Below are 23773 nucleotides of genomic sequence, written 5' to 3' on the forward strand. Positions count from 1 at the left end.
TCATGCAAATATCAATATGCACTGTATTTATAACCTGTGCCAAATCCTCTGCTCAAATTTGGAGCAATAAATATTTTAAAATTAAAATCCCTGCATATGTGGTATTTATGTTTGGTCGTTTGGCATCTTCATATAAACAATCCTATCCCAAACCTACCTATTTTGGAAACCTGATCAGGTTTAAATAATACACTGTAGAATAAAATGACCTCTTAAAAATGAATGCCAATAACTCAAGATTGATCCATGGAAATGGGAAGACATGAGATCAGCTGTGTCGAGCTGAATTTTATTTTGAATGAGAGAAAGAGTTATCATTGAAAAAATAAATTAAAAAAAAATAAAACTTAAAAATATCTTTAGGATACAAGAAAGATCCAGATCTGAAAAAAAACATGATAAAACTACATTTTTTTTCTGTGATTACATTTAAGTTCCGTAAAACTAAAAACTAAAAACATGACTCTAATGAGAAATGAATACAAAGGGGTGATTGACTGTCGTACATACCTCGCCTGTCACTGAACCATTGTCATCCTCAGCATCGTCCTCTTCCTGCTGATTCTGGTCCGTCTCCCCGGTGTAGTGTAGCTTTGTACTTGTTAGCACAAAGAAGTGAGGATGCCACACCTGTCAATTACATATAGAAACAAAGATTTCATGTCAGTGGATATTAACACCCTGCAGGTTCGGTATTGTGTTTGTTACATTCCTAAACATGTTCTTTTTTCCTTTGTGGGGTCTGATCTTCATAGAATTGCTAAATGAGATTGATTTATTGTGGATTTCAGGTCTAGTAGCCATGGCTGAAAGTGTTGATAGTTTAATTGGCTAATGATTTTTTGGGGGAGTTGTATTTTTTGTGGAAAATTTGGTACCGCTATTTTGTCCATCTGACACTCAAGAGGTTTTCTATCTAATTTGCCAGAAATGAGTGTGTTTCCAAATTGGCCACCATGTTGTTCTGAAAGCATGCACTACTGATCGAACATCCATGAAAATTGCTTACATGATAATTAGATCCATTTTTAAAAAAACTGTCGTTTTCACGTTGAAAAAATTTGATCCAAGATACTTGGTGTCTGGCGAAAGACTTCCCAAACCTATGATCCATCGCATAACTGTGCAACAGCACCCGTACACTCGTGACCATGAAGAAAATTAATTCCTACAACTACATTTGTACTGCCAAACCGTGGAAATAATTGATAATGAACTAGATCAGAGTACAACAAACTACAATGACCTTGTATTACATAACCCCTAAACTGACAATGTCATTATAATAAGACTCACACAACATGTAATAAATATTTACTCTATGTTCTTTTATGAAAATTAATCTTTCTAATTTTCAATAACAATATACAACATTTGATACAGCACCCTATCTAGCTAGAATAAGCTACTCTAAAGTGCTTTAAAATACATAGATATAAATTAACATTTACATTAATCAACACAATTTTGAGGAATTCGCAGGAACTGCCTTATCAGGCGCTAACTACTAGTCCTATGCCACCTGGCTAATATCTCCCTATGTGTGTATGCCTGCGTGTGTGCTGGAGATCTATTGTGTTCTGTTGGTAGTGGGACCGTGCTTCCAACAGCATCATTTATAGTGCCACCTCACTTGAATGCAACAGTACAGATACCACAATATCTACCTCAAACCATTTATACTCCACCTGGGTTGTTGGGAGTTGTGTGGGTAGGAGAAAAACACTTTCTCTGAATATTCTATGCGGACGATGACTTTGGGGATCGAACCCCAGCCGCCTGCGTGTTAACCACTCGACCAACGTGCCCACTAAAGCCATATCCATTTCAACCAATTAATCAAGCTACGCTAATGTTATTTAAGGATCCTTGTCTACTGAAGACCAAAGCCTAGAGAATTCCACTTGTTTTTCTCTCTTTAAAAGCAGTAACCTCGCTTTAATTTCATTTTGGATATGATTTTAGCATGAATAAGGCTTCTTTTCTTTTACAAAAACAGTTTATTGAAGCTTAAGTCATGCGCCCCTCCCCGCCTTAAAGAAAGTTTCAGTACACATTGACAGTTTTAGGCTGCATCCAGCATTTGATGCATGGTACCACCTAAATTTATCTATGGTCCAAGTTTGGTTGGTCTAGCACTTATACTTTCAGTGAACCTAAGTTAAATGCAAAAACTAAATGTTGACACTGCCGCCAGATAAGCAATTAGTCTCGCTTCTGCTTCTGCTACTTCGTGGCGATGAGACTAAAATGGGACTCCTATTGAAGTAGGAGGAATCAAGGTCCTGGTTGTCTACGGTCGTAGGTAGGTTGTTGTAGGAATCAAAGAAGGCTACCCAGTGGTATTCAGTAGAGCCTCATCATTGAAGGTAGAGGTTCTGATGATAGCTAGCCTAGCTAGTCAACACATGTAAATCGTTAATAACACAACAGAATCATATGTACCCTTTGCATAAAGAAATTGTTGAATTTCTTTTTAACTAGTACATGTTTTGAAGTCTTACATTTTCAAGGGGATCTTCTAAGTACAATACTCCCGTCTTTACGGCATTGTTCATGTCTCCTTCTCGGCCCGCTGTCAAAAAATAAAATCAAAGTACTGAAAGTACTGCAAGGCAAAAGTTGCGGTGTCAGAGTAATTGAAACACTGCCAATACACAGGGATTAGAAATTAATAATTACACCTCACAGCATTTGAAGCATTTTCTTTCAGTCAAATTTCACAAATAGTTATTGCAAACAACATACGCATGCAATTAGAAATAATATGATAAAAAGCTTCAAATCTTTGTGCTTATCTTGCAATCATTTCCAGATAGCTGTACTTTTTTTACCTCAAAGCAATGAAATGTTAGTGCAGTTAACGATGACAAACAATTTTATGCAAAGAAGCAGACAACATTGATTTAAATTACCATGCAAAAAACTGTGAATAGATTTTTTTCATCAAGTTTTTACTCCTTATTTTAAACAAATAATGACTATTACACCTTTTAGTTATACTAACTTACTTTAGATTTTTCTAATTCAAGGAAAAAAAACTACTTACTAATAACAACAACATAAACAAATAAACTTCTAGTGCAGAACTTTCTACTTTGAAATTTTAAGCATGACCTCAACATTTTGCCTAAAAACCCAGCCACAAATGAAGGCACTGGTGCAATGGCAAGGATTTTTCTGTTTATTGTTACATGGACCTTGACCTTTGACACAAAATACTGAAACACAAAGTTCTTGGTATTTAATCTGTGTATAAAACTTTATTGAAATCTAACCAATATCATAAAAAGCAATAGAGCAATAACAAGCTTTTTCTATTCATCTTAATGGCAAAATTAAGCTTGGGTGAATAAATACTGAAATGTCAACTTTTGAAGCTATCTTAATAGTTCTTAACCACATTATCAGTTATTACAAGTAAGATAAATATCCATTCCAAACCAATGATTACTTGTTAACAATGACATTGAGACACAGGCTTGTAATATAATAAATAGGCATGTGAACACATCAAACATTAACTCAACATGTAGGGTGTGGCTATGGGTGGGTAACGTTGAGCTGCAGTGGCATTTCAATGGTTTGAGCTGCAGTGCAGAGAAATTGCTAAGAGTAGATAACTTTGAGCTGCAGAGATGTTACTATGGGTTGATAACTTTGAGCTCCAGAGATGTAACTATGGGTAGATAACTTTGAGCTGCAGAGATGTTACTATGGCTAGATAACTTTGAGCTCCAGAGATGTTACTATGGGTTGATAAATTTGAGCTCCAGAGATGTTACTATGGGTAGATAACTTTGAGCTGCAGAGATGTTACTATGTGTTGATAACTTTGAGCTGCAGACCCCCTACTATGGCTAGATAACTTTGAGCTCCAGAGATGATATTATGGGTGGATAACTTTGAGCTCCAGAGATGTAACTATGGGTAGATAACTTTGAACTCCAGAGATGTTCCTATGGGTAGATAACTTTGAGCCCCAGAGATGTTATTATGGGTGGATAACTTTGCGCTCCAGAGATGTTACTATAGGTAGATAAATTTGAGCTCCAGAGATGATATTATGGGTGGATAACTTTGAGCTCCAGAGGTGTTACTATGGGTTGATAAAGTTGAGCTCCAGAGATGTAACTATGGGTAGCTAACTTTGAGCTTCAGAGATGTTACTATGGCTAGATAACTTTGAGCTCCAGAGGTGTTGCTATGGGTAGATAACTTTGAGCCCCAGAGATGTTACTATGCGTAGATAACTTTGAGCTTAAGAGACTTGGCTATAAGTAGATAACTTTGAGCTCCAGAGGTGTTACTATGGGTTGATAACTTTGAACTCCAGAGATGTTCCTATGGGTTGATAACTTTGAGGTACAGAGATGTTACTATGGATAGATAACTTTGAGCTCCAGAGATGTTACTATGGGTTGATAACTTTGAGCTCCAGAGATGTTATTATGGGTGGATAACTTTGAGCTCCAGAGATGTTACTATGGGTTGATAACTTTGAGCTGCAGAGAAATTGCTACATGTAGATAACTTGGAAATGCTGTGGTGTTGCTATGGGTTGATAACTATAGTTCCAGAAGCATGGCTATGGGTGGTTAACTTTGAGCTGTAGTGCAGAGACTTTGCTATTAAAGAGTAGATAACTTTGAGCTCCAGAAAACATTGAGGTTTAGATACGTTGCATTGGGTAGGTAACTTTGAGCTTTAGAGATGTTACTTTGGGTAGGTAACTTTGAGCTTAAGAGACGTTGCTTTGGGCAGATAACTCTGAGCTTAAGAGACGTTGCATTGGGTAGGTAACTTTGAGCTTAAGAGACTTTGCTATAAGTAGATAACTTTGAGCTTAAGAGACTTTGCTGAGTAGATAACCTTGAGCTTAAGAGACTTTGTGTTGGGTAGGTAACTTTGAGCTTAAGAGACTTTGCTATGAGTAGATAACCTTGAGCTTAAGAGATGTTGAGTACCTAGAGTATCATTATCATACTATATGGTAGGAATTTGGTCTACACTAATATAACTTCCAAGTCTTTTATGGCAGCCTAGCATAAAGATATATATATATTGAATATTGGAAAATAAGAAGGCTAAAGCAGTTCAGTAATACAAAGAAAACTACAATATCTATCAGATATAAATTGTATCCATCAAAAAGAAAAACAAAATAAATAGAAGCAATGGGAAGGCATTTATAATGAGGTTTTTAATCTTTTTATGGTTCCAACTTTCCTGTTTGATACACACTAAATTAACACAGAAAGAAGATTTACTCTGACAATATACATTAAATATGTTAAATATGTACAGGATATACAATCATTTGACAGTCTGCTCGTAATATACATAATTATTTTTAATAATAAATTTTGTTGTATTTCATAGCTCTATTTTTTCCTTAAAAACATACATACAGAACATTTCAATGTGACCTTTATCATAAAGGACTTTAAAGTTCAAATTATGAGTAATAATAATTATTATTGTAATTTTGTATTTCATAGCTATTTTTTCCTTAATTCTCTCCTTTTTTTTTAACAGATTCGAAAATGATGAAATTTGGCAAGGTACAGTTACTTAAAAGTCACTTCAGCTACCACCTGTCTATACCTACCACCTGTATTTCATATGAGTATAAAGTTTAGTTTAAGCATTAAAGAAAATTTAACAAAAAGTTAAAATATTCAGAACTAATTACACATTAAAACACACCCATTCTGAATTAAGCCCTGGAAAATTTCCTGAAAAGTACCAATTAAAGAATGAGGTAATTAGCTACTTCATGAATTATTATATTGTCAGGGTAAAAAAGATTTGAACACCTAGTATTTTGTGAATATATACTATCAAAGTAACAAACTGAAAACCCTTCACAAACTACATTGTATATAAATATGTTACAAATATAGTTAAATTCTACACCCACAGTTATACTACTCCCTGTGTTCCATTAGATTTGGGTGTTTACTCCGAACAGTGAAGTATGAGGAAAGTGGAAAATAGGACCAGCGGAGGGAAAATTGATACTAAGGAGTAGGTGACAGGTATAGTGTAATAGTTATAATGTAGAGTGAAGGTTTAGGCTTCAAACGAATCTCACTGACTTGGCATATCTGTAAAGAATCAGGTTGGAAATCATAAAAACACATTACAGAAAGAAAACAGATCTTCAAAAGGGAATTTTTATTACTGCTAACCAAATAATACAAAATATAGATTAATTTGAAAATACTGTTATTTCTTTTCTTAACAATCCAACTTACTGCAGGTTTTGATATTAAAACAAGCTTTTGATAGTTCAGTTTAGTGAATCTAGTTTATTGCAGGTTTTCTTAGAGAGGATTTTTTAAGGTTTTCATAGTATATCTAACTGTCCACTGAATAATCCTTCTTATTGTCAGTTTTGATCAAATAAAATAAAATGGTAGTGTACATAAATGTCAGTTTTGATAGGCTAGGTTGCTGTCAGTTTTGATAGGCTAGGTTACTGTCAGTTTTGGTAGTCTATGTTACTGTCAGTTTAGGTAGGATATGTAACTGTCAGTTTTGATAAGCTAGGCTGCTGTCAGTTTTGATAGGTTAAGTTACTGTCAGCTTTGATAGGCTAGGTTACTGTCAGTTTTGGTAGTCTAGGTTACTGTCAGTTTAGGTAGGCTATGTAACTGTCATTTTTGATAAGCTAGGCTATTGTCATGTATGATAGGTTAGGTTACTGTCAGCTTTGATAGGCTAGGTTACTGTTAAATTTGGTAATCTACGTTACTGTCAGTTTAGGTAGGCTATGTAACTGTCAGTTTTGATAGGCTAGGCTACTGTCATTTTTGATAGGTTAGGTTACTGTCAACTTTGATAGGCTAGGTTATTGTCAGTTTTGGTAGTCTTTGTTACTGGCAGCTTTGATAGGCTAGGTTACTGTCAGTTTTGATAGTCTAGGTTACTGTCAGTTTGGATAAGCTAGGCTACTGTCATTTTTGAAAGGTAAGGTTACTGTCAGCTTTGATAGGCTAGGTTACTGTCATTTTTGATAGGTTAAGTTTCTGTCAGCTTTGATAGGCTATGTTACTGTCAGTTTAGGTAGTCTAGGTTACTGTCAGTTAAGGTAGGCTATGTAACTGTCATTTTTGATAAGCTAGGCTATTGTCATGTTTGATAGGTTAGGTTACTGTCAGCTTTAATAGGCTAGGTTACTGTCAGTTTTGCTAGTCTACGTTACTGTCAGTTTAGGTAGTCTTTGTTACTGTCAGTTTTGATAGGCTTGGTTACTGTTTATTTTGATAAGCTAGGTTTCTGTCAATTCTGATAGGCTAGGTTACTGCAGGTTTTGTTAGTGGATGATAGTTCATGCACTGACAGTCCAGTTAGTTTAGGTATATCAGTGCAGGCTTACTTCTTTAATGTTAATGATAATCCAACTCAATTCAGGCTTTGTTCAGACCAATGATGTTTAGGGCTGGAGAGTTCAGAATAGTCTAGAATTCAACCGTCTTATGTAATCAAGCTTTAGGCTTTTACCAAACAGAGATAAGTCTAGACCTTATATTTTATATCTGTCAAGCTGTATAGGGTTTGACCATCACGGGAATCTAGACTTTATAGTCCTCAAAGCTAATTGCTTGAGGCTTCATTTCCCCCAAAACTGTAAAATTTCACATTTTGAATGGATCCATTTATATTTTTTTTTTTTTGAATTTTTGAACAGATTAAAATGATTTTTTTAAGTAAAACTTTCCCATTTTTTTTCTAAAAGGAAAGGAATTAAAAATCATGCCCTTGTGATATTTATCATAAACTTGGTAGCTGTAATGTAAAATATTGCAACTACAGAAATGTTCTTAATGGTTTATTTAAAAAAAACACTTAAAAAAAAAAATAGCAATATAATTTCTGTACCACATCTAACACACAATTCATATAAAACAAATATCATAACAAAGAAATATAAACATCACATAAATATATACAAGCTTTGTTAAATACTAGCAAGGCTTGACCGCATGCATTTTGCGTTAGTAAATACATTATCATGCAAACCCATGGAACACAATGTAAAATAACTTTAATTTACAAATTTTATATTTGATAGTACAATATTCGATATTACGATATTCGATATTAAGATTTTACTCAGCAGTTAAACAGGCAAAACTACAACAATATCCAATCCTAGGAACATCATTTCTGGTCTAAATACACTGTGAATTATCTGTATTTAAGAGATACACATTTCTATGAATTTATAGAGTTTATCACATGTTTTCATTCGAGTAATATTATCTATATATTGAAGCAACAAATATTTTAGCAAACGTTGTAATGGTCCTATAACGCACATTGTTATTGATGACAAACTTCATAAAGCCCGGCAGTAGAAATGTGTGTTATAGGACCATAACAATATTTGATGAAATATTCATTATTTGTATTCACATTTTGATAGAGTAGTTACGCTTTATTTAGTTATTTCGAACGATTCTTTGAACAGAAAATTAATTCTTGACAACAATGAAATTGATGACATCACAATAGAGATTGATGACTTTACAATAGCAAATGTTGTTATAATCTCATAACAACATTTGCCTTCTTAATGCATTGCAATGGAAAGATGCAGAGTAAAATTAATGTAAATATGTTTATTATTTTTTCATATTATTCCCGACAAGTGATTGGCCAGAAGTGCATCACGTGTCCACCGATAAAACCGATATTGACTTGGAGCGCGTTATTTTTGTTTCGAAAAATAAAATTATGGCGCGTCTCCAAACAATGCACCATCCCATTTCCCAAGCTTTTTTGTTGTGTTTTTTTTTCCAGATTGCTTACATTACTGTTTTGTAAAATAATAAAACAATTGTAGCCTTTAACTTTGGTCAATACTTGGATTTATTCACCCGAGAAAAGATATATTGACCTCGGACTGCTTCCTAGATATATATCTTAACACTTCATGGTCCTGAAGAAGAAGTTGTTTGAAAAATCATATATCACACCTGTTACCTTGAAAGTGGGTCAAAATAATTTATTTGACAATCTGATAGTCCTTTACTCAAGCAGGGAACAGGGAAAACATTTAATACTGGGCCTTTTGGTTCTTGATAAGAAGTCATTAAAAAGTTTAACTTATTTTACTCCAGTGTACAGCAAGCCTATTACAGAATATTGTAACTCTAGGCCTTATGGTTTTATAGAAGTTACAAAAAGAAAAATTGATGGTGATCAGACAGACAGATGGAAAACAGACATCACAACATTTAATAGCTAGTTTACAGACTACTCCACACCAGGTGAGCATGTATATAAAAATAAAAGTTTCAATCTGATGCAAAATTTGTATAAAGGCTTTATACCACGTTGAAAATTATCCTTAGTTTGTTTTAATTGCATATTTAATCATAGAACTTGTCCAAAAGTTTTAAATAGAGTTCATATGATCGATAAAGATCCAAAATAATACAAATATACAATGTATCTACATCATAAGAAAGTAGGGTGGTCTTACTTTCATCCACTCTGTCCACAACACATTCTGCTGCACCTCCATCTTTGGGAAGATCCAACTTTTTATGCTGAAATTTAAAACACCAGTGTCAATGGTAGAATACAAGTTTTACGTGTCTTTGCATTGTTAAAGAAAGAAATCTTACATCTTGAATTTAAAAAAAAAGGAAACAACAAGACTACAATGAAAAGTTCATTTCACTATCAATAGTGTACAGTCAAAAAATCTCAGACTTGTGCATCTTGTGAGATTTCTATGCTAAAACAAGAGATCCCAGAGGGATCTTGGCGCCCACCTTTGTACCATCTTCATTAGTTCGTTGTCAGTTCGATCTTTTCTCTTCTTTCCTCTAATCTGTTTGATCGAGTCATGTTAACAGTAAATGCACCTTGAGGTAACTTTTGATCTTAACTTAATACTGATGTGTATGAAAGCCAACCTTCAAAGTGTGTTTGTCATTTCACATATTTACTAGTACAGTACTTAATGTGAAAGAAATAGAATCAATCATTGCAATATGAGAAAGATCTGTTTAGTTCTTCTTTTAATCCATTTTGTTTTTATGATCAGTCTCAAATATAACATACACAACGAGGGATCAAGGGGAACCTACGTATAAAATTTGAGAAAGATCCCTTAGGTACTTCTTGAGAAATAGCGATAACAAACTTTCACTATCAAAATCCAAGATGGCTGCCTGTAGGCCATGTTGTTTATCCGATCAGTCTCAAAAGTTGCCCTGCACAGCTAAGGACCAAGGGGAACCTGCATATAAATTTGAGAAAGATCCCTCTGGTACTTCTTGAGAAATACCGATAACAAGAATTGTTTACGGACGGACGGACGGCGGACCACGGACGCAGGGTGATTTGAATAGCCCACCATCAGATGATGGTGGGCTAAAAAAAGGAAACATAAGAAATGACCAATAGGCATCCGTTTCCTTATTTCTTAAAGATTTACACTTTGTCAAAGCTTTAATCATATAAAAAAAAGTGTCCATCTGCAGTGGGCCAATTCAAGACCATTTTTTTTGTGCCCCTATACGGACATGACAAACAATGTCCATCACCTCACCCAGTCACTTTATTCTGACAAGTTACTGAAGGTGCCTATGGAGATATTACTATAAAAGGAAAGAACAAAATGGAGAGCAAAGAAAAGAGATCCCAAGTGTTTATAATAATAATAATTTGAGGTTTTTCTTTACCGCTTTATCACAACCTAGTTCGTAGGTTGTTTCAAAGCCGTTCACAAATTATTTTTCGGTGGTTGTAGGGCCTTTGCAACAGCCAATATCTTTCTTTACTCCCTGGGGAGAATACAGCTGGTGCTGCCAGTTGGGGTTCACAGCTAGCATTCAACAATTCCAGCACTGCCCAACCATGTACTCATTTACAGCTGAGTAGACTGGAACAAGAGGAGTGAAGTATCTTGATCAAGGATACCACACAGTGCTGTGACATGACTCGAACCTGCAACCCTTCGGTCACGAGCCCGGCATCCTACCACTAGACTACCGTGCCTCCATACTTTTTCACACTGGGCAGCAAATAAAGTTTGTCTCAGTGTCCCCAAGAACAGGACACACAATGATTGTTTTTGCATTCCTGAAAAATTAAAAATCCAGGCCTGTTGCACTTGTGTCCCTAAGCATCCTGAGAGGCAGTGATTCTGCTAAGTAGACCTTGGAAATAGGAACCAAATATATTTTTTTGCGTAAAGCCCACAAGGACACATCCAAAAACATTACTCGACAAAGAAAAAAATCCCCAAAATTTGAAAACATTACCAAATTTGTCGCCTCATATGATCACAGAGTGGCATGGAGCAGGCTGATTCATGCTTTTTTAATGTCACTGAAACAACATGGTACCAGGTGTAATCATGTTATCCTGTAGATTGAAATCATATTGCATTATCATGAGGGTTGTTTACCTTCAGGATGACTTTGCGTTTGAGTTTATCTGGAGAAGGCAACTGGTTGGGGTCTCCCTCTACCGGCTCCACCAGTAGGTCAGCTGTAAAACAAAGGGCAGACAACTCTTGCATATTACACCTTTGTATACCCTTCTTAATTTTCCCCCTGGTCCAAAATAGATTTTTTTTCCCAGCAAAACTAAAGAAGCTGCCAGGGTTGATAAATCCTTCCCTTACATTTCAGAAATTTCTGAATAGGTCATATTGCACATTATTATTTTAAATTGTGAGTCTATATAGCTACGTCTGAACAATTTCTTGTCATAAATCCTGAGACCAAAATTCGGAACAAACAACCAAAATCCTTTGTTGATCATGTTTACAATGGTATTCAAAGATTTCCAAAATTCCTCTCATAAAATATAAATAACACAGCTTCACACTAGCTTAAAATGGCTAGACTTCACAGCCATGTGATATTGACGAAAGTCCATCTACAGTTCAACACCTACCGCCGAATGTGTCTTTAAAGGCCATGGCCATGTTTCGTTGCTGACCAAGGCAACAATGGTTTTCTATGGACAGAATAAGTGGGTACCTGAAACAAAATTCATGACAGAACTTAAACACAAATAGAATGTTGATCTTACCCTTACTTAATATATACCAAAGATAAATTCTTTTTTATTCTTAGAAATGTTAGAGGTTATCAAGATGACAATATATATATAAAATCCTTCATGAATATTTTTTTTTAATTGGTTTCATAATGATAATGCATTCTGAAGTTGACTACCCTGGCTGCAGTACTTTGTCCGTAACTGACCTAAACTTGAAAGTTTTACAAATCCGACGTTCAGACAAGAGCAACACAATATGGCCCATGCCACTTCTCAGTGATAGCATGAAGTTGAATCTTTAATTTGTTAATCTGATGACATTTTACTGATGCCTTCCATCAATATTATTTTCATTTTTTAAGATTGTGATTTTAGTAGGCTGGACCTCCTACAACTCAACCAAATTTGAATATTTCGCTAAAAATCTAAACCAATTCTTGCCAACAATACATACTCTGATGCGACCCAGGCGTGATCCTTGATTGATTTGAGAACGTCGAGGAATCGTATCCGTGATGTCAGTGTGTGACCATGGTATATACTTGGGTAACCATCCGGACCGTCCCAACAGTCCACTGTGAAAGATACAATCAGGAACACATAGTTACTAACAATCAGGAACACATAGTTACTAACAGTCAGGAACACAGTTACTAACAATCAGGAACACATAGTTACTAACAATAACATAGTTACTAACAGTCAGGAGCACATAGTTACTACCAGTCAGGAACACATAGTTACTAACAATAACATAGTTACTACCAGTCAGGAACACATAGTTACTAACAATCAGAAACACATAGTTACTAACAATCAGGAACACATCTTAATCAAGATTCAACTTTGACCAAATTATTCCAGTTGAATTCTAATATAGATTTGTTTTCCCTTAATTCAAATGAATACAAATTAAACTATGGAATGTAATTTTTTCATAAAATACCCAATATGGAATAGACTATTCCATAATTTATCATATGGGGGAGGTGGGTGGCACCTGTATATGTATTAATATATTTTGGGTGGTGGGGTTAAAACCAGACCTGCCTACATTCCTTATATTAAATACTCTTAATGTTTAATGGGTGGTGGGATTTCTGAAAAACATGCCTCCCACCCCTCCCCTAAGGTAAATTCTGGAACAGCCCTAAGCACTGACTGTGAAATCAAAATTCAATTTTCATTGTTTTATCTTAATTACTGTATTACTACATAGTCGATCAAGACAAGACTATAAATAGCCGGTAAGCTAAAACGTTTTCTAACTGGTTATTGTTGAGGATCAAAATGTATTTCCCACTTACACTCTATACACCGACATCCCATACGGAGACAGCGTACGTAGGCTTCCACCGACGAGTCACTTGATATTTGGTCCCCTGTTAGGTATCTGTACAACAGACAAGAGAATGAAATGTTAAAAAAGTTCTACCATGTACTCATTCATCCCTGTGAGACATTTGAACTCTTCAAATTCAAAGATTGGAATAGTTCATTATGAAATTTCAGGGGTGAAGGAGTTAATTTTACCATTTCACTTGCATAAAAAAATTTAAGATGGTGTAATTTTTATGAACCTCTGACACTAAAACATATGAAATATTTCTAAGTTATATTTCATGCAGATAATTTTACATGTAGCAGACAATTACACTTTTCAGCCTTATGGCGTAGATCAAAATGTATTACAACAAGAAATCAATTTCCACATTTACGGTTGGAGCTAATTCATATGATATTTATGAAATTTGTATCTAAGAATTGTCACATTTTAACAAGTCTGTGGTGCAGATATGCATAAGTAGTTGACCTCTGTTTAGGTGACTAATATATGCATGGAACTATCGTTTTTTATGGAATGGCTAAAATATCCAGTTTATTGTGATAAAAAAACAGGTAATGAAAACTCTTGAGATCAATAAGAATTCAGCAACTCCATTAGAACTCATTTTCATTGATTGTAGTTTTTAGAATGTGATTTTTTTTTTTTAAGGAAGATATAAACTTATGACAAATAGAGGGTGCTGAGTGGTTATTTCAGCATATGGGCATCAGCTGAGCTACACAATGCCAGCATGATTCTAACAAAGGAACAAAAATGTTCATTTAAAAAGTGTGATAGGTTCCCTAAAACTCATATAAAATGGAGGCAAATATAAGATTCTGATTATCACACTATCAAGATTTGTTGCAAATATTTCTGAAAAGATCCTTTTCAGGCAGACTTGAAATCTTTAAGTATTGACATTTTTACTTCCAGCTTTTTTATTTTCTGATATATATAACGACGTAATTGGAAGTTTGTGACGTCATAAGGTTGTCCTAGTTGTGACGTCACAGTTGATGAAATCTGTGGCTTTGAGAACAGTAAATAGAAAATATCCTTCTGATTGGTCAATATAGAATTGATATTGGATCTTATATCATTATAGGAGAAGATAAGCATGTCATACATCTTTGCAGGGGAGATATACCTTTTTATCTTATTGATAATTTCTGAAATTTTCAGGATCTTATCAGGGTTTTTTTGGAAACAAACTCTGGGATGAAATTGCGAAAATATAATTGAAACAAGAACCCTTTTTGGAAATTTAGATGATTATTATAACAACTCTGAATACATGAAATTAGATTGTTTAACCTTTATTTAAGCTGATCTTTATGAAAACATTATCATTCTGTCTTTCTTACACAGTCAATAACAGGGAAATTATTGAAATTGATACATAATGTATATATCTATTCATCTAGTAATAATCCCATAAATATATATTGTTAGTAAGAAATGCCAACAATAGCTTTGTCATTGTCCTGTAATAAGCCCACCCCCTACTTTCAGTCAGGGGTTATGTGTTGGCACCCTGGCATGGGCTTATAGCAGTACAAGTACGGTGCATTTTAAAAAAGAATTCCAATTAGAAAATTTATTTCGGCTGATTTGGAAATATCATGTCAATTAGGAATTAACTCTTTAAAAGGACCTAAAAGGCTCCCTGATAAACCCCTGGTTTCACTGGTAAAAATGTAACAGAAGTGTATATATACGTGTTGTGGGAGGAGGCTATCCAGTACAGGGACAGAGGTTGTGTCATGTCCTGGTTGATCATGTCGTGCTTCTCGTCCCAGATTGTGTTGTCTTTGGAGAACAGGTAGTCTTCAAACTGTAAGGAAAGTAACGGACATACATTACTGTTAATCCCCATGTTTTTATGTGTTACTCTGCCTCCATTCACAGACTTAAGTCTCGTTTTACCTGTGAGTGATGATTTCTCTGTTGTCCCCAAGGGTATGACTTCTCTGTTAACCCCTAGGTTATGACGTTTCTGTTACCCCCTGGGGTATGACTTATCTGTTACCCCCTGGGGTATAATTTCTCTGTTACCCTCCTAGGATATGATTTCTCTGTCGCCCCTCCTCCCATAAGGTATGACTTCTGTATTATCCCCTAGGGTATCTACTTCTCTGTTACCCCATAGAAAAAGATTTCTCTATCGACCCCAAGGGTAAGATTTCTCTGTTACCCCCTAGGGTATGGTTTCTCTGTTACCCCCTAGGGTATGGTTTCTCTGTTACCCCCTAGGATATATGTTATATATGATTTCTCTGTCGCCCCCTTGGGTATGACTTCTCAGTTACCCCCTAGGATAAGATTTCTCTGTCGCCCCCTTGGGTATGACTTCTCTGTTACCCCCTAGGATAAGATATCTCTGTCGCCCTCTTGGGTATGACTTCTCTGTTACCCCCTAGGACAAGATTTTTCTGTCGCCCCCTAGGGCATGACAGAAATTACGTAGAAGGAAACAATACAATTGCCTCAAGAGAAACAATCAGATATGATGTCAAAATCAGCTTGGATGGGAGAGGTCATATATGCAAATCAAGATAAAAACATATAACAAATGCTGATTTTTTTTATTTATTTTTGGCAAAAACATGTTTCATTTAAACACACCATATTCGACAGAAGAATTTTCTTAAACAGTGCAACACAAGTCAACTTTGTTTCTTTATCCTTACATCAGAATGATTTGTGAATTTTGTACAGTATTTGATTTTCAAAGTCATAAGGAGAAAGCTTTTGAAATGGGAACTAACTTTACAAATATGATTTCACAAAGTCGCATTCTCAATTGCACACAAAACTTAATATTTTTATCAAAATTTCCCGGCTAGTGCTCCAGTTAATTGCAAAATTTTAAAATGACATACTATAAGCTTTATGCAAATTAAACCTACACACAGGAAATATTCTGTTATCTAAGTAAGTTATATAGGGTTGAATATCGGACCTACCTCCATATCTGTGAAGTATACATTGTTTTTGTGACGGATTGGATCGGCGAGGAACTTCACCATCATCTCTTTCACAGAAACAAGGTTGTCAGCAAAGCTTTCCTGAAATATCAGACATTATTATCAGTCGGTTGTAACAGAACAATGGTAATATATTCAAAATCAACGAAATACATCGTAAAAAGCTTAATATACTTCATCATGACTACCCTTGAGAAACATGATTAATCTCAGAAAAACAACAAATTTTAATATCAACAAGATATAAAGTATAAAGTAAAACAATAGTTGAGCTGCCTTATGTTGTTACGTAATTTCGCGTATATACCACGGGCTATATATAATTTTTTACAACTGAAAATTTCTTTTGAAATTCGCTGACTATCTGTAGAGAATTCGCAGACTATCTTTAGAAATGGGAAATCTGTTTTGTCTTTTAAACAAACGAGTAAAATTGTGGGTTATGTATTTTTTCTTTCTTGTTTGCACATGAGTGCAAGATTTATGCAAATAAAATAATTTTCATACAATTTTACTGAAATGAATTGAAAATCCATTCAAATAATATTGATATTAGTGCCGTGAGAAATAGACAGGAACATACTAGGTATGTACCCGCCCTTTTATCATATGTGTCAATTAAACATATTACCCGCAGGAATTTAAAACTGGATTTAAATTTAAATTTCTGATTTTTTCTTGCATTGAACAACTGAAGGAACGGAGGAATATGGCTTGTGAAATTATATAGAATATGTAATCACCAAAAAGCAAACACACCAGACAAGTGGAATGGGCAGTTGGACTTATCTCAAATAAACAGATAATTCTTCATCAAAGTCTTGCTCAAAATGAGATAAAAACTGAACTCATTCACCCCTGAGGACACATTTGAACTCTTCCAATTAAAAGGTTGGAATAATTCATAGTAAAATTTCATGGGTGAATGAGTGAAGGAAAGTAAAACTGTGACCGCCTTACCTTTTGTTCATGTTTTAAAAACTGCTGAAATTTTTCTGGAGGTACAACTCTGAAAACAAATTTGATCACCAAAATGAATTTACAATCTTTATTTCACATATTTGTATTAAATATTATAACATAACAAAGCACTCAATCCGCCTATATAAACCAATGCTACATTTATTTTTGAAAAAATAACCTAATTTTGTATCAAAATGTGCTATTTTTATATAGGCAAAATTACAAAATAAAACATATTTCAAGACTTATTAATATTTTGTCTGTTTTATATAAAACTCAAACAAGCTTGTTCCTTCAAAATCAAATATTATGGTAAAGCATTTAAAAACTCTATATTGCCAACACTTACCTCTTTGGAGTATCTAAGTAAAATTCTACATAATTGCTTATAATCTGTGAAAAGAAGGAAAACCAGTGTTAATTTGTACTTAATTTATTTTTACGCAGACAAAACGTATCTAAATAAATCCATTAAAAATCACTAATTTAGAATTAATAATGTTTTATAATCAAAGATTTCAGTGAATAACAGTTTTTCACAAACCAATATGTTTTGCTCCCAGGAATGTAAGCAGACAGCTGATAATTTTTTTCATAAAAATGAAGGAAGGGACACTTTTTACAGTAAATACGGTAAGTAAAATTTCTATATACATACCACCGGTACAAACACAAGTCGGTGAAACAGCAGCGCGAACTGTTCAAACACCAGTTCTTCTTTCCCACCTTCTTCTACTATTTCCTACAATCAAAGTTTATACATAACATAGCTGTTTTGTAAATAAATATACACGTAGATAGGTTTTTTTTAATCATTTTAAAATAGTAAGTGCTAAAAATTGTAATATTTTTAAATTCAATTTTGATTAATTTTTTTCCAACAATATATATATTCTTTAATTTCATTTTAATAAGTGTTAACCATCATATTTGTACTAATTTTTATTGGTTAAAATCCTAATTCAAATAAGTTTAAACAATGGATCATTTCCAATTTAATTATTGTAAATGAAATTGATTTGTGAGTGTAAACAATAGTTCATCTTTAATTTAATTAAAACTAGTGTAAATAATAAGTTCAATTTAATTTCAATTACTGGTAGTGATTATAAACAATACAGTTTAAACAACATACCCCGTAGTATTCTAACTTTAATTTGGCTAGTTACTTTTTAACAGTATACAATTTTCAATTTAATTTTAATTAGTTATGGAATAAGTATAAACAATATTCAATTTTTGAAATAACCAATCAATTAACTAGAAACAATATCTAAAGTTCAGAAACAGTTTAATCTATTCTGTCTTTGTGTATTGCAGAGTTATCTTCTCTTGTGAGCAGGTATTGATTGTGTCATCAATTTTTGAGAAAACGATGTATTTTTCTCACACTAACCAATGACGTAACAATTAATACCTGCTCACAAGAGAAGATAACTCTGCAGTACGCAAAGACGGAATTGCAGAATTACCAACTTTTGAAAATTATATTATTGAACAAGGATGACCAACTCCTGATGATAATATATTGCATAACTTTAAGTTCAATAGAATCATGCAATAATTCATCACCGATTGAAATGCATCTTTCCTTTTTATTTTTTTATTAAGTGAGCAACCATGCAATTTCTTTCCTGACTTCCTTTTAAGGGTAGCGTTTCTTAGGACAGTCTTGGCAATAACTGAATTGGCCTACTTGCCTGGAAACGTTCCCTGAGTTTATTGGTCTGAATCTTTGTGTTCACTCGCTGCATCCAGGCCTTCATGGTTTTTAAAGTCACTCTGTAAATACAAACTCAGATATACATACAGTTGTAAAATACACTAGAGCTGTGACAACTGTTACCTCTATCGCACATGTAGATGGATCATGACACACTTGGCCTAGGTATATCATGAAAAATCATTGTTTTCCTTATCAAAATATGATACTATTTAAATATTGTACAAATGAATATTTTTTTCACATTTGAAAGTTATTTCCTAGAGAGATTAGAGAGATTTTTTTTTCATCAGATTTAACTTCGTGATCCTGGAACCATCTAAAAAGTACAATCTGTCCCCAAAAAAACGTGGCTCTATATTGCAGGACAAAAACAGGATAAAGGATGGCTGGATTGATGGGAATCTATACCAGTGTACTGTGGGTTCAATTTTCTCACCGTAGGCACTTGAAGGAATCTAGAACACAGACAGGCCAGGCCCCATCTATATGCCCCACAATGGTTCATTTTAAGTAACAGTGACCTTGACCTCAAAAACTTTTAAAATTTTTCATTGAAATATTAGCGTATCAACATATCAAATTTCAAATAGATTCCAAGATAAGGATCATAACTCCATGGTCTATTTTTAGTAACAGTGACCTTGACTTTAGAAAATTTTGAAATCCCTATTGCACATCTTTAAATCACAGTGTATCACAGGAATAAGTCATCTCAGGAAACAAAAGTGTGGACGGACGAACGGATGGATAGAAGGACAGACAGATGGTGAGGCGGACACAATGATAGCTATGGAGCACCTGCATCTCTAATGCAGGGCCCCTATAAAGGGTTGTGACTCAATAACTCATTTTCGTGCAAACGATGTAAAAATTATTAAACAGTTGGTTACAATGTGATACACTGATTAATTGTTACATTAATTAAACAATTAATGTAACAAAATACAAAGTTTTGCAAATATTTTCAATGGATTAGGAAGTTAAATACTTAAATCCTCCATTACACATAACAGCTTTCCAAGAACGAAGAGGTAGGTGTTTCAAATCAATATAATAAAAATATTTTGACCGGTGGACATAAACATGTTACCAGAAACAGCACCCTTAGGTTGTTATCATTCTTTACTTAACCTTCTGACTGTGATTAAGAATTAAGATTGTTTAAATAGGCAGTACATTACATTATCCAGGTCATAAACTTACCATTTGCAGAAAAGCAGCTTGATAAAATTATATTTGTTATCTTTGCAAGCAGTTTGTGTTTTGATAAGCACATCTTATAGCACATCTTATAGATGGCAAAGGTCTGTCCGACTACTAATCAGCTCCTTAACCAGCAATGATAGGCTACATGTTACAAGATCTGAGAACATCGTATTGGGGGGTCAAGGCCTTGTGTTCTTTTATGTTATGGCCAAATACTTATTTACACACCTGTGTTTTGAGGGTGTCATACTTATTGTCCGAGCGTAAAAAAGTCACAGAACATTCACCCCTGAAATTTCACAATGAATTATTCCAACCTTTTAATTGGAAGAGTTCAAATGTGTCTTCAGGGGGTGAATGAGTTAATTGTCAGTGTAAAAAGGTCACAGAACATGACCCCTTGACACCATATTAATTGTTTGAGTGCAAATTTAAAAAGGTTACAAAGCATGACCCCTTGACATCATATTTATTATCTGAGTGTAAAAAGGTCAGAGAGCATGACCCCTTTACATCCTATTTATTGTCGGAGTTTAAAAAAGGTCAAAGAACATGACCCCGTAATGCTGCATCATCAGATCTTCACACACAAATAATGGTATTAAGGATTCCTGTCCCTCTGCAGGTACAAACACTAGAGAGTTCCACTGTTGATGTCCATACATCATAAACTCCCCTTTATAGCAATCCTACAATAAAGATCTGGTCTTATCATTAACATACCTCTAAAATATCCACCAGTATTGGAGAAACATTGTCATATCTTTTCTTTCTTTTCCCACTTTATTGATTATTGTCAAACTGAAATTCTGATTTTGACGTTTTTGAAAGCTTGGTTTTTATTGTTTAGGTAATTGTCTCCCTTGAACTCATATGCATAGACAGTCTTTGCACGAAACAAACTAGAATTTTCTTGTAAGTCATGAATGTCCCTATACACTTATACAAAAAAGTAAATTACTGTTCTACACATTTCTGTAAATAGTAATGGTGATCTTGGTCTTCACCTTTGAACCCTGAAATACAAATTATTTTAAGGTATTTTCATAGTTGTCCTTTAAATCTAATGTTTAATCAAAAGTGATGTAACTGAACTAGTTGACAAATTCTATAAATAGTTCAGGTGACCTTTGCCTTTAAATTATCTTGATAATATGAAAAACTCATTCAAATTTGTTTGTTTGTGACCTTTGTGTAAAGTTTATATTAAGTGAAGACACTGCAATGATGCCACTGAACCCTGATTAGATGGGATGGGATGGACAAAGGAAACACTATATGCCCCCCNGTATGTTTACAAGGACTAGCGTAAGTTTACAGTTTGTAATTAATCTAGCAGCATGGTACACCATATGACTTTATATATGTATATATAGGTATTCTAGTTCTGAAAACAGTTCTAATGAAGCAGTATACACATTCGCAATGTCTTACGATTTTGGATAGAGACTTTTAATTTTTCCCTTATTTTCGGCGTGTGAAATCAGCAGAACTTCCTAAATCAGCGGAACTCCCTAAATCAGCGGAACTCCCTAAATCAGCAGAACTGCCTAAATCAGCGGAACTCCCTAAATCAGCGGAACTCCCTAAATTTTGGTTTTTTGCTCAAATTCTTGCAACAATTGCATTTACCTTACTGCAATCTGTCTGTAAAACTGCAGTTAAAATTGAAATCATAAAATTTCATGTTAAATATTTAAGTTTATTGGTATGAAAAAGTTTAAAATTCAACTGACTTATATTTACGTCAAGTACATATAAGTGTGCAATGCCAATTATCAACTGCTACGTATCTCACCAGGGGAAGGATTGAGGCCATGTTTGCGTTATTATCATGCATAAGAGAATTCATGAGATGTCCGTTGAACAGGGTTCACGAAAGGCAACTTTTTGTCAGAATGGGTCAGAGGTAATGCTTATACGAGATATATTATGTCACTTAGTTTGCTAAACCACTTTATAATTCACAGAAGTAGTATAAACAAGAAATCATTGTAATATGCCAGAATTTTACAAGAAATATCGTCATTTTAAAGGGCCAATCAGGGCATGCCTGACATTATGTAAATCATTGAGGTTTGTACGCCACATAAGAAAAGAAAATTTAATTTTCATTCATATCTTTTACACATTTCACACCCAGAGTGTGGTAAAAATGGAAAGTTAATAATTTTTGCTATGTAAAAAAAAAATCCGAAATGCTTGTTTTATCTTGCTGCAAAGAAAAAAAAAGGAGCGAGGGTTAGCAGCAATCTGGAAATGGTAGGTGACAGAGTTTGTACTATATATGCCCTGGATGTAGTAACACATAACCAACAAAGGGCCATAACTCTGTAAATAGGCAGGAGTCTAGGTCCCTGTACAAAGTAATAAACATCGACTTCGTACAGTGGAGCACAAGACTTGATTCTCCACCATTCCAATCTTGTGAAAAGAGATTTTGAGATATGCCCCTGACAATTTGACTCAAACAGATGATGGACAGATGGACAGAGAGAAGGAATGCATGCAAATCTAAAGTCCCCTCTGTCAGTACTGGTGGGGGACAAGTGATTGTACCAGGTAACAATAAAAAATGTGAGAGCATTATTAATAATTACTTTGTTAATAATATAATGAAAAATCAGTAGATTGATGACCATGATTGTACAAACACCTGCAGCTGTTGCAACTCAGGAAGATATTAATTCCATACAAATACCACAAACATTGATTAAATGGTTCAGGATATTTCAGGTAGTTCTAAAAAATCTTCTACTGTTACAATATCAGCGTTCATATTGATGATGCCTTTATATAAATATTAAATTTAAGTTAACAAATTCATTTACATTGCAGGGCCAAGTCTTCAAAAGGTGATAAGCTTTATCAGTGATTAGATCAAATTTTATTTTTTGTATATCTTTAAAACAGAACCTGAGTAACAGAGTTAAAAACTGCCAGTTTATTACCGTTTCTATTGATAAAATTGTTATAAGTTGAAAAACGTTGATAAAAAGTGATTACATGTAACCTAATCACTTTTTGAACAACTGGGCCCTGGCCACTTGAGGTTTTAGTTCTAAAGCTTTTTTGGTTTTTTTTTTTTTACGTCCTATTAACAGCTATGATCATTAAAGGATTTGCCAGGTTTTGATGCTGGAGGAAAGCCGGAGTTCCCGGAGAAAAACAACTGACCTACGGCCAGCATCTGGCGACTGCCCAATGTAGGCCTCTAACCTGCGACCCAGTGGTGGAGGTCTAGTGTAGGCAGAATGTAAGATGCCTTAACCACTTGGCCACCACGGCCCCTTGAGTTTTAAAGCCGATTGTAATTTAGAATAAGGCATGCACGAGAAAGACATAATTTTTTTGTTTTGGAGAGAAAACAGAACCCATAAGACATTTAATATAAGATTGGTTAACACACTAAGTAAATATTAATGGTAAATTCTAGCCATGCATACACATTTTTAACTAACTCTTTAATCATGATTAAAATTCTGTTAACTTATACATTTCTGAATAGCAACTTCTTGTGTACAG

General features: G+C 34.3%; 1 protein-coding gene across 5 annotated transcripts in view; it reads right to left on the reverse strand.

Moving 5' to 3' along the window:
* The window catches only part of LOC110450840 (1-phosphatidylinositol 4,5-bisphosphate phosphodiesterase gamma-1-like), a 94331-nt gene that overhangs the window by 42707 nt on the left and 27851 nt on the right, over positions 1–23773 (reverse strand). For 3 of the 5 annotated variants that reach the window (XM_021498610.1, XM_021498611.1, XM_021498607.1), the window contains 14 exons: positions 19017–19098; positions 17975–18058; positions 17666–17709; positions 17314–17362; positions 16333–16434; positions 15085–15200; positions 13344–13429; positions 12491–12611; positions 11929–12014; positions 11435–11517; positions 9497–9563; positions 6102–6110; positions 2505–2575; positions 511–630 (listed from right to left, as the gene is read on the reverse strand). In XM_021498610.1, coding sequence (XP_021354285.1) covers positions 511–630; positions 2505–2575; positions 6102–6110; positions 9497–9563; positions 11435–11517; positions 11929–12014; positions 12491–12611; positions 13344–13429; positions 15085–15200; positions 16333–16434; positions 17314–17362; positions 17666–17709; positions 17975–18058; positions 19017–19098 — 1120 coding nt within the window. The remainder of the gene's footprint in view (positions 1–510; positions 631–2504; positions 2576–6101; positions 6111–9496; positions 9564–11434; positions 11518–11928; positions 12015–12490; positions 12612–13343; positions 13430–15084; positions 15201–16332; positions 16435–17313; positions 17363–17665; positions 17710–17974; positions 18059–19016; positions 19099–23773) is intronic. The other 2 variants (XM_021498612.1, XM_021498608.1) reach the window with 1 other exon arrangement.

Source organism: Mizuhopecten yessoensis, unplaced genomic scaffold (assembly GCF_002113885.1).
Source record: "Mizuhopecten yessoensis strain PY_sf001 unplaced genomic scaffold, ASM211388v2 scaffold5519, whole genome shotgun sequence".
Taxonomy (NCBI): Eukaryota; Metazoa; Mollusca; class Bivalvia; order Pectinida; family Pectinidae; genus Mizuhopecten; species Mizuhopecten yessoensis.